Source organism: Monodelphis domestica, chromosome 8 (assembly GCF_027887165.1).
Source record: "Monodelphis domestica isolate mMonDom1 chromosome 8, mMonDom1.pri, whole genome shotgun sequence".
Lineage (NCBI taxonomy): Eukaryota > Metazoa > Chordata > Mammalia > Didelphimorphia > Didelphidae > Monodelphis > Monodelphis domestica.
The window spans coordinates 208,880,489-208,893,083 of NC_077234.1; the positions used below are offsets into that span (position 1 = coordinate 208,880,489).

A 12,595-nucleotide genomic window follows, 5' to 3' on the forward strand; every position below is an offset into this window, starting at 1 on the left:
TCCTGTAGGATTTTTTCTTTTGTTTGATAGCTTTGGAATTTGGCAATTACATTCCTGGGAGTTGTCTTTTGGGGGTTTAGTGTAGAAGGTGTTCTGTGAGCTCTGTCAGTGGCTGTATTGCCCCCTTGTTCTAGAATCTCTGGGCAATTTTCTTTGATTATATCTTGTATCACCATGTCTAGTTTGGTGTTTATTTCTGGCTTTTCTGGGAGTCCAATTATTCTTAAATTCTCTCTTCTCCCTCTATTTTCCAGATCTATCACCTTGTCGGTGAGATATTTTATGTTCTCTTCTAATTTCTTGGTGTTTTGGCTTTGCTTTATTAGTTCTTGCTTTAAAGCCTGGTTTTCTTTTACAGTTTGGTCAAACTGGTTTTGTAGATGCGTGAATTTCTTTTGCATTATTTCCCACTTTTCCAACCAGAGGGCTTCCATCTTTTTGGTCATTTCTGATTCAAATTCTTCATGGGTTTGTGGAGAGTTTCCATTTCCTTTGGAAGACTTTGGAGCATTTTCTTGTATATCTTCTTCTATCTGCTCTGTATTTTGTATTTTGGCTCCATAGAATGTGTCCAAAGTCGCCCCTTTCTTCTTATTTTTCTTGGTATTTTGGGGCTTCTGTGCTTCTGTGGAGTTTGCCATCTCTGAGTGTGGAGGATTAGCTTTTCTTATCTCTGTCTGGTGTTCAGAGGCTTTAGTCCTGGGCAGATTGTCTATGAGCTTTCCCTGGGTTAAACTGAATATGCCTCACTGGAACTGGAATGGAAGGGTCGGACCACGAGGCCACACTCTCCCCCCGCCCCCCGCTCGCTTTCCGGAAGTTGCCTTCAGAATTGCTGGCCATGAGGCTATTTCATTGGCCTGTGGGGGGATGGGCTGCGGCTTCCCCGAGCTCCGAGGGCAAGGACTTTCACTGAGACTTGGATAGCAGGATCCAGCCCGTGAGGCTGTCTTGCCAGCCCTGAGGGTTGCTGTTGTTTCGACCCGCTCTCTGCAGCGGGAGCCCCAGGCAGTAACTTTCACTGGGACTCGGATAGAAGGCCCTGAGGGTTGTTGTTCCGAGGACCCTGCTCTCTGAGCCGGGCCGGGCTGAGGCTTCCCGGAGCCTTGGACTCTGCGCTCCTACCCCTGAGGTCCGAGTGATCTCGGGTTCTGGCTTTTGAGGGGAGCTGTACCTTTTGAACCGGGTCCAGGTCCAGGAGGAGGGTTCCCAGGGTCTGTGCTGTTGATCGTTTTGAATTTCGGCGCCTTAGGAGCTTATAGTTTGAGATCGGTCGGGAAGGGTTTTCCGGAGATCTTAACTTTAGCTTTCTCTAAGCTGCCATCTTAACCGGAAGTCTGAATGATTTCTTCTTAGCAGCTTTTTTTTTTCTCTTGGTTTTGTAGTTCTTAAATTTGGCTATAAAATTCCTGGGTGTGTCAGTTGGGGATTAAGTACAGGAGGTGATCTGTGGATTCTTTCAATCTCCAGTGTTTCTTCTTGTTTAGAATGTCGGGGCAGTTTTCTTGGATAATTTCCTGTAGAGTGATGTCCAGGCTTTTTCTTTTGTCATGGTCTTCTGGTAGACCAATGATTCTTAAGTTATCTCTCCTGGAATGAATTTCTAAATCTTCTGTTTTGTGAATGAGGTGTTTCATAATTTCCTCAATTTTTTCACTCTTTTGGTTTTCTTTCATAGTTTCCTGGTGCCATTCGAGGTTCCTTGCTTCTAATTCTTGTATTCTTGTTTTTAAAGACTGGATTTCATCCCTTGCTTTTTGGTCATCCTTCTCTTTCTGGTCTGATTTTCTTTGGAAGTCATCTTTCATCTTCATTGCCTCATCTTTCATCTCCTTTGCCTGATTTTCAAATTTTGGCTTTCAAGACACTATTTTTTCATTTAAATTCAAGTCCCTTTGGTTCCAGATGACTTAACATGTTTTTTAAGTTCTTTTCCCAGTTGTCTTCAGCCTCTCTTAATTGTGTTTTAAATTATATTTTGAGTTCTTCCAAAACCCTTTTCCAATTTGCTGGAATTTTTGTGCTTTTGCTTAATGTTCCTTGATCTTCCTCTCTTACATTTGCTCTTTGTTCATTTCCTGGATAGAGGCTGTCGATTGTAATTTCTTTTTTCTTTTTCTGTTGTTTGCTCACATTTGCCTCTTCTTTTCCCCCTGCAATTGCCTACACTCTTGCTCCTCTCATTGTGTACTAGATCTGTGGATTTGGACTTTTCTGTCAGCCTTCACCCTTGGAGCTTAGGAAGACACTCAGAGCAGTCTGTGAGGGAGGGGTGTTGGAACTTGAGCTTGCCTGCCCTCAGAAGGCTTTATGAGATTATGCCCAGCTGAGTTGAACTTGCAGAGCTGGATGTGCCCTGAAGCCAAAACCTTGGGAAGGGGAGGGGGCAATATGAGTGTTTTTGCTGCTTCAACTAGGCTGCATCCTCTGTGCTTCTCCTGAAGCTGCCTCCCAGCTGCCTGTATTTGGATCCATGAGCAGACTAGAGCCCTTGCCTGCCCAGTGATTGCAGTCACTGCTGGGGGCTCAGTACTGTAGTAGGGGGAGGGATTCTGGGAACTTCCTTCTTCCTTCTCCTTAAACATGAGTATTCTTGAATTCGAGGTTTGGGGGGTGGGGGCATACCTTTTAATTTGAATCCAGCAGAAGAGTTCCTTAGCTCTGTCCTGTTGTTAGATTTGGTTTTCAGTCCCCTAGGAGCATTTTGTTTTTAATTGGTGAGGAAGGGTTTTCAGAGGTCTGAAATTTCACTGCCTCATCACCACCATCTTGACTCCACCTCTCCAAATAATGAATTTTTATGGATGATTCCCAGGTCTATTTATATAGCTTTAGTCTTGCTTTTGAGACTCAGTTCTGGAACACCAGCTCCCTTTTAGAAATTTTAAACTCAATACCCCATTGTTGCTTTTGTTAAGTCTTTTTTCAGCCATGTCCAACACTTTATGAACCCATTTGGAGTTTTCTTGACAAAGGCATTAGAGTGGTTTGCCACTTCCCTAACTCATTTTATAGATGACTAAACTGGGACAAATTGAGTTTTGTGACTTTCTCAGGGTCACAAACCTAGTAAGTGTCTGAGGTTGGATTTGAATTCAGGTTTTCCTAACTCTACACCTGGTGCTCTATCAATTATACCACTGAGTTGCCACTGCATGCCCAATAAATGTCTCTAACTCAACATATCCAAAATATAACTTGTTTTCTTTCTTCCCTACCCCCCCTACTCTTCCAAACTCCACTATTCCTCTTGAGCACATCAACATCCTGCCTATCATTCAAATTCCCAACATTAGCTGGTACCTTGATTCCTTTCTCTCACTTGCTTTACATATTCAGTCAGTTGCATAATCTTGCAATTTTTTCTCTACCATGTATATTGAATATGTTCACTTCTCTTTATTCATACAGCCCATTTCTAATGCTCCTTACCTCTCACTTGAACAATGGCAGTGGCCTTCTAAGTGGTCTTCCTTCATCAAGTTTCTCTCCATCTTAAGCAATCATCCACTCAGCTGACGAAGTGATATTAGACCATATTTCCACCCTGCTGGATAAACTCCAGGTATATCCTATGACTCCCCAACAATAGTGTCACTACCAAGATTAAAATGTAAAATACTGTTTTGGGAATTTAAGTCTATTTACAATCTGGCCTCTTTGTACCTTTCCGATTTTCAACATTCTTCTCCCCTCAACATATACTACAGTGCTTCCATTCCAATCTACTTCCTGTTCCTCATACGTAATACTCCATCTCCTATTTCCATGCCTTTACATGGGCCATGCTCGTGGAATGTTCTCTCTCCCAACCTCTGTTCTTTATAATATCTGACTTTTTTTCCTTTAAGACTAAATACCTTGAGGAGTTCTTTTTTGGCTCTCCAGATAACAAGACCAGTGCCATCTACTCCTTTGTTATTTTCTACTTACTCAATATTTGTCTTATATATTCTGATTTATATATTTATAGACAGACTGTATCATTCCAACAAATGACAAAGCAAGTGGCTTAACCCCCATCATGCATCAGTTGCATGAGCTCCACCCAGAAAAAAATCTTTCAGTTACATGTGCAACAAATCCATTGACATATTTATATTCCTACTTCTACTCAAGTCACAATAAGAAAGATTTATTAAGTACTGACTTCTCTGAGTTTATTTTACCTTTTATGCCAGCTAAGATTTTATTAGCACCTGGGAGAAGAGATTAAAACATTTCTATAATGACTACTATGTGCCAATCAATGCACCCAACACTTTTTATATATCTTATATGACCCCCACAACAATACTGGGATGTTAGAACTATCAATATCCCCAAGTATAGTACTAAATGTTAAAGATACCAAAAAAAGGAAAAATTAATAAACAGCCCCTGCTCTCAAGGAGCACCTACTCTAATGGAAGTAGGAGAACAACAGAAAAATAACTATGTACAAACAAGATACAAGTAAGGATAAACAAGATAATTTAAGAATGAAAACAATATTGTTAAGGGGGATTAAGAAAGACTATTTTTCCTTCTGCAGCTACTAAAATGCAAACTGCATGTTCTTGCAAAAGGATTCTGTTTTAAGATCATAGCATCTAACTAGAAGGAAACTAAGGAGTTATACAATCCAAGCCCCTTATTTAACACATGAGAAAACTGTGGTGCAGAGAAATTAAGTGACTTGTTCCAAGGCACATAGGTAATAAAATCTTTCTTTGCCCTTCTTATAGCCTAGCATAGTGCTCAAAAGTTCATAATTATTTAATTGAATTGAATTATCTTTCATTTCTAATCTGTGCTCACCTCATGGTTTCTAAGGGACAAAATTTTATTTTATAAAATAAAACTTAGCTGAAGGTTTGGCTCCAGCTCAGAAATTCAACTGAAAAGCCAAACTGTAATTCTTTATGAAATAATTTTTGAGAACATTGACTTCAAGAGCAGAACAATGAGCTTCCCCAAGTTATTGTTCAATCGAGCCAAATATGTTCTTTTCTCAACAAAGTTTCCTACATTACCCCTTCTTTCCTGAATTTTTCATTTTCAGCTGAGTTCTTCTAAATTTTCTCAAAAAAAAAAACAAGCAATGGTTTTTAAAGGACTGGCTGCTTCTTTCCCTCAATTTTTATCTATTTGAATCATCATACCATAGTCACTTTGAAAAATCTTTTTCTGGGCATATTTTCCATTTTATTCCAAATAAATTTTTTTACTGACTTGGAAGAGAAAAGACTAAGCATCTGTGTCTAAATATGTTTTACATACATTTTCTTATTTTATCCTCATGACAACCTTAGGAGGTGAATGCTATTATTATTTCCATTTTATATGTGAGGAATTTGAGGCAGACAAAGGTTAAGTGATTTGCCCAAGCTAATAGAGCTAGTAAATGTTGAAAGCTGGATTTGAACTAAAGTTTTCCTGACTCCAGGTTCAATATTTTACCGCTGTGCCTTTTGTTCAACCTTCATGACCCAATTTGAGGTTTTCAAGACAAAGATATTGGAGCAGTTTGTCATTTCTTTCTTGAGCTCATTTTTCAGATGAGGAAACTGAGGCAAACTGGGTAAAGTGGATTGTCCAGGGTCACACAGTTAGGGAATGTCTGAGGCCAGATTTGAACTCAGTAAGATGAGACTCCCTGACTACAGACCAGGCTCTATATCCACTGTGCCAAATATAGTAGAAGTAACTAAAGCAAACTTACAAATATACAATTTTCCAGAAATATAATGAAAAGGCCTCCTCACCTCCCAAGCAGGCTCCTATAGCCAAAGAAAAAATGAGGGGCTTCACAGGAAGACTGACTTCAGGATCTTGGCTCAAGTTGAGAAGAACAGGAATCTACAAGAAGAGAAATACATTCAACGTAATATTATTAAGATAATGAAGGTTTGTCAGATCTTTGGGAAAGGAACGATTTTAATACCAAGCAAGAGTTAGAAAAAAATCACAAAATGTAAAATAAAAAATTTTGATTACATTAAATTAAAAAAAAATTGTACAAACAAAACCAATGCAACCAAAATTAGAAGGGAAATAACAAATTGGGAAACAATCTTCATAACAAAAACCTCTGACAAAGGTCAATTACTCAAATTTATAAAGAGCTAAATCAATTGTACAAAAAATCAGGTCATTCTCCAATTGATAAATGGGCAGGGGACATGAATAGGCAATTTTCATATAAAGAAATCAAAACTATTAATAAGCACATGAAAAAGTCTTCTACATTTCTTATAATCAGAGAGATGTAAATAAAAAAAACTCTGAGGTTTCACTTCACACTAGCAGATTGGCTAACATGACAGCAAAGGAAAGTAATGAATGCTGGAGGGGATGTGGCAAAATTGGGATATGAATGCATTGCTGGTGGAGTTGTGAATTGATCCAACCATTCTGGAAGGCCATTTGGAACTATGCCCAAAGGAAACTAAAAGACTGTCTGCCCTTTGATACAGCACTGCTGTGTTTATACCCCAAAGAGATAATAAGTAAAAAGACTTGTACAAGAATATTCATAGCTGCGCTCTTTGAGGTGGCAAAAATTGGAAAATGAAGGGATGCCCATCAATTGGGGAATGGCTGAACAAATTGTGGTATATGTTGGTGATGGAATATTCTTGTGCTCAAAGGAATAATGAACTGGAAGAATTCCATCAGAATGACCTCCAGGAATTGATGCAGAGTGAGAGGAGCAGAACCAGGAGAACATTATACACAGAGACTGATACATTGTAGTACAATCAAATGTAATAGACTTCTCCATTAGCAGCAATGCAGTGATCCTGAACAACTCAGGGCGATTTACAAGAAAGAACACTATCCACATAAGAGGAAAAACTGTGGGAATAGAAACACAGAAGAAAAAAAAAACAACTGCTTGATTACATGGGTTGAAGGGGATATGATTGGGGATGTAGACTTTAAATAATTATCCTAGTGCAAACATCAACAACATGGAAATAGGTTTTGTCTTGTTTTGTAACTTTTTTAAACCCTTACCTTCCGTCTTTAAATCAATATTGTTTATTGGTTCCAAAGCATAAGAGTGGTAAGGGCTAGGCAATGGGGGTTAAGTGACTTGCCCAGGGTCACACAATTGGGAAGACAGATTTAACCCTAGGATCTCCCAAATCTAGGCCTAGCTCTCAATCCATTGAGCCACCCAGCTTCCCCCTGGAAATGGGTTTTGATCAAGGACATATGCAAAAACCAGTGGAATTGCTCATTGGCTACAGGATGGGATGGGGGAAGGGGAAGGAAAAATATGATTCTTGTAACAAAGGAATCATGTTCTAATTTGACTAATTAAATAAAAAAAATTTAAATCCTACAGAGGTGCTACAGTGGGAACCCAGATACCAATTTCTTTTTAGAAAATCACTGAAAATAGCAAAAAGTCTCAAATTTGTAACATGATATAGTCTCTTTCCCAAAGGGTAGCAATGAAATATTACTTTGTTGAAAATATCAAATAATATTGAATTCCTAACACAGCAGTATCTTTTTCCACTAGTAGAAACAAAGTATTGCTTTGTCTTTTTTCAATAATTTATGTAGATGTGAAGACCATTTCCCTAACAAGTCATAATTGCAAATCAAAGTTCCAGGCCTAAAGCACTTGGCAGTGTATCCTTAAATATAAAAGGTGTCAATGGAACACTGTTACAATATGAATATGGATGTTAGCTCCCTGGATGTGAGACTGGCAGCTAAACCCTATGTGTCTTTTGTCACATTGATTCATACAATTAAGTACCCAATAAATGGGATATCGTTTTGGTGTAAACTTACTTTCTCTATAAACACACATATTTTGAATGTTAGAAAAGTCTACTCTCCCAGCTCTATACTATTACTTTGTAACAAGTCAAGTTTATTATAGTTGTTCTTGTTCAGTTATTCAGATATGTCTGATTCTTTTTGACCCTATGGAACATAGCTATCTATGGACTTTTCTTGGAGTGGATATTGGCATTGTTTTCTATTTCCTTCTCCAGTGGATCCTTTTACCAGACAGTCAGAGATTAAGTTACTTGTCCAGGGTCACACAGCTAGAAGGGTCTAAAGCCAGATTTTAACTCAGATCTTTCTGACTCCAGGCTCAGAACTCTATCCACTGAGTAACTTAACTGTCTCCTAGGCATAAAGAGGTTAAGGGACTTGCCCAAGATCACACAACTAGAAAGTATCTGAGGCTACATTTGAACTCATGTTTTCCTGAATCCAGGCCCAGGGATGACTAAGCTGTATCTTTAGTTAAAAGTCAAATTATCTTCATTAAAATGAAGGCTCAAAGCCTCCCCCCATAGACAGACAGGAGTAGAGGGATACAATATTCAAACCTTGCTTTCAGAGCACAAATATCCCATCCCTCTTTCTAACCTTTAGGTCCTCACTCTAGCTATCCAAAGATTACAAAGAGTTTTGTCAGATTCAAAATAAATGTGTAGTTAAAGAGAAGGTTACAGAGGGGTATGTTTATGTTACAGAGAAGGTGTGTTTGGCAGCAGTCTACAGAATTCCTTTCACTGACTTTGGCAAAATAATGTTCTTTGGGGACAAGAGGCTCCCCCACAGGAGAATGGAAAAACAATGAAACTCTGCCCATGGCAAATTAAGGATGTATGTTAACAAAATGTAAAACATTTCTCTCCCTTCCTGGGGAATACAGAAACATGGAAGCACCATTTTATACAGGAATTTTCAGCTTCCAAGAATAAGAGTATGTGCTCATAATCAATATATTTCCTCTGTTTCCATGTTTTCAAGAGGGAAAAAGGTTGGTCTTCCAGAAATTTAGAGCTCCCTCTTATTAAATTTCTCTGGAAACATAATGAGGCACCTAGGATTGAGCCTTACGAACAAGTGCCATCAGTCTGATTCAGTTGTATCTGCTATCTGTCAATCTGCCACAAGTACTAAAGCCATTCATTCTCACACCCACAAAAAAGCGATATCTTCAGAAAAGATGGATCGATTGCCTGCTCCTCACATTTGTGTTAATGAAAGAAAATAAAAGTCATAGTTGTACCAACTGGTAGTTTTCATCTAAATTATTTTCTTTCTTAGCTTAACAATTTATCCCCTAAAAACAAAATTGTAACCTATCTTACAACCAATCCTAAGTACTGGTTCCAAGGCTGAACTGCTGGAAAGAGCTGGACAATCAGGGTTAAGTGACTTGTCTAATAATAACACACAGCTGGGAAGTATCTCAGGTCATGTTTGCAGGGAAAGGTAGGGGGAGAGAGAGAGAGAGAGAGAAAGAGAGCACCAATCTCACAAGAATTCTGTGAAGTAGGTACTATTATTATTTCTATTTTAGAGATGAATGAATTAAAGCTTGTCGTAGTTTAATGACTTGCCCAGAATCACACAGCTAATAAGTGTCTGAAGAAGTAGTAAGCCTCAGTTCTTCCTGACTCTAAGTCTAGCATTTATTCATTATTCCACCTAAAATTGCCCCTTTATATAAGCAAAAATGTACATCTACAACATACCCATGTTGAAGCTAATGGATATCTGAAGAAAGTATGTGAAATTGTTCATTGTCTATCCATTTTTAATTAATAATTTCATGGAAATTCTATTGTAGGGAGACTATGTGGGTAATTCAACTTGAATAAATCTTTATTTTGCTTATCCTGTTAAGAAAAATGAGTAAGATAATGCCAATTTTGTAGAAGAAAATATTTTGGTAGGCCCAGTAGAATGATAAGAAATAAAATTTGTATAGTATTAGAAGGTTTACATAGCACATATATGAATAAATGCTATATAAACATTATGTATGTATGATGGAGAGAACACTGTAAAAAGTCATCTAAATCTCCTACCAACCCTGAAGTAGGAAATATTATTATCCCATGAAGAAACTGAGGTTGAAAGGCATTAAGTAACTTGCCCAGAATCACATTGCTATTAAGTAGCTGAAGAAAAATTGGAACTCAAGTATTCCTGACATCAAGTCCAGATATTTACTGATAATAAATTGCAAGGGACCTTCAAGGTCATTTAGTTCAATTATTCCCTCTGTACTCTGCCTTGGACCAATATGATGGCAAGCTTTTAAACAGTGCAAGGCACTTCTTGAATACACCTCCAGCGAAAGAACTGATAAAAAAAAACAATCAAGATATAGTTTCATATATACATATATTTTTGTCAAATAAATAATGCCTTATCTATTGCATAGAGGGGATAGAGAGAGATGCTTGTGAACTTTAGAGCAACAACTAATTTTTAAAAATAAATATCTCATTTTCTCCTCATAATACAGATATATATTCATATAGATACTATTACCATTTTACAGATAAGGAAACTAAGGCAAAAAGAAGTTAAATTATTCCTAGGGTCCCATAGTTAGTAAGTGTCTAAGATCAGATTTAGACTCAGATCTGCCTGATTTTAGGTCCAGAATTCTTCATTAAGGTGCCTAGATGCTTATAAAGAACATAGCGTTCATTTCTGGCTACCACATTATAACATGAACATTGATATATAAACTAGATTTTGAAAAGAAGATCCCCACCAAATGGTAAGATCATATTTGTAGAAGGAATGGTTGAATAATTTTTTTATTCAGACCATCTGAAGGCAGACCACTCTGACCTGAGTTCGTTCCAATATCTACAAAAATTCCCCTTATCATAAATACAAAATTTGCCTCCATTCTGCAATTTGGAGAATTGGCTGCAAGAGCTTAGGACTGTTGAACCTGGAGAGGACCAAAAGGTAAGAGTTTTGAGGGAATGGGAGAGGATTTAGAGAATTGATATCTGACTTTAACTTGTGGAAAAGAGAATTTGGTAAATGTTTAAAAGAAATTTCAAAAGATACAAGAACAACTTAGCAATGGACAGCATTCCAAGGTAGAATGGGCTGTATTGAAATGAGTAGAACAGTGGAGAGTGTGCTGGACCTTGAAATCAGAATGATCTGAGTTCAAGTTCAAACTCAGACTAGCTGTATGACCCTGGGCAAATCATTTAATTTCTCAGTCTCAGTTTCTTTACCAGTGTAATGGGGATAATAGTAGCAATAACCCTCATTGTTGTGGTGAGAATAAAATGAGATAAAATCCTCCTTTGCAACCTTAAAGCACTGTATAAATACCAACTATCATTGTCATCATCATCATCATTGTGGACTTCTTCAGAAGTGATTAATAGTTAACTTTTTAGAGATGATTTAAAATCTATGCCCTTGACTTCCAAATTGAGAGATTCCTTGTCTCTCCTGAATACCATTCTAACAATATCAAGTACCTGATGAATAACTCTAGTGAAATAAGCATTTCAAATTCTACATAGCCTGCAATATAACTTGAAACATTCTTCCCCAGCCTATCCTGGTTCAAAACTACCTTATTCCTTTTGTCATTGCAGCTATCTTAATAGTCACCCAGGTCCACAACCCTCATGTTATATTGAAACATCCAAATTCAATCAGTTCTCAAATTTTTCCAGTTTGATCTTCATATTTCTGTATCTCATTCTCTTAATTCACATGGTCTCTATACAACTGTAGTCCCTGAATCACCTTCAGCCCCTAAACAATCTGTCGCCAATCTCTCCCATTTTCAATTAATTCTCTATAAAAAGTATTTTTCTCTATGCTAAAGTAATATTCCTAAAAGACAGATTAAACCATATCACCCCTTTACTCAAGAACCTTAATTGCTTTCCTATTGCCTTTAATATGAAATACAAATTTCTCAGCCTGGCATTTAAAGCCCCACCCAACCTGGCTCCCACCTATGGTTCTTCTCTTCCTTAATATTGCTTATCCTCACTGGTCTGCTATCTGTTTTCCCTACATGGCATTCTATCACCATGCTTATTGAATCAGATGAAAATACTACAGATGGGATTCTAGCTTAACTGTAAACTATAATTGATACCCTCTAAGGTCTCTTCCAACTCTGAAAATGTTTTGATTCAGTAATAGTACAACTTATCACCAGAGACAGAAATCCCCTCCATATCATACATCATAAATAATATTTCAGCCTCTGTTTCCAGTAATGAGAAGCTAGCAGCCTCTTAGGGCAACCCAGTATGTTCTTGGATAGCTCTAATTATCACAAAAGTCTTCCTTAACCTTAAGTCCAAATTTTGCCTCCCTATATGTTTTCTACCCATTGACCTTTTGGGTGACATTTTTTGTAACATGAATTAAACAAATATAAAATTCCTTAGACTTTCATGAGATTGGGAAGCTTTACCCAATTACATTTTCCTTTTTTGAAAATTCAACTATAATACAACTGAGCTTAGGCCCATAGGGAGAGTGAAAGAGCAGAAATCATCAAGATTTGTCTTACTAACAAAGAAGGAATGTCCTCAGCATTCTCATTCAGAACCCATAGGAAGTCAGGACAATTTGTGTGAACACAGAAGTCAGGACAGATAGAAAACTAAGTAACTTGGGATGTCAGTATTTTATATTTTTAGCTACCAAGAAAAAATTCCAATGAGACATTATGTTGTCCTTGGAAATAAAGAATAGCTCCTTCTTATCTAGAATAACCTTGGATCTGAAGGGGGGGGGAAGCCTTTATATCTATAAATATTATGTTTATTTATTG

General features: G+C 37.5%; 1 protein-coding gene across 1 annotated transcript in view; it reads right to left on the reverse strand.

The window, feature by feature from the left end:
* Positions 1 to 12,595, reverse strand: part of OCA2 (OCA2 melanosomal transmembrane protein) — a 575,033-nt gene that overhangs the window by 229,257 nt on the left and 333,181 nt on the right. The window contains exon 21 of the mRNA XM_056808519.1: positions 5,748 to 5,841. Within this exon, the coding sequence (XP_056664497.1) occupies positions 5,748 to 5,841 (94 nt within the window). The remainder of the gene's footprint in view (positions 1 to 5,747; positions 5,842 to 12,595) is intronic.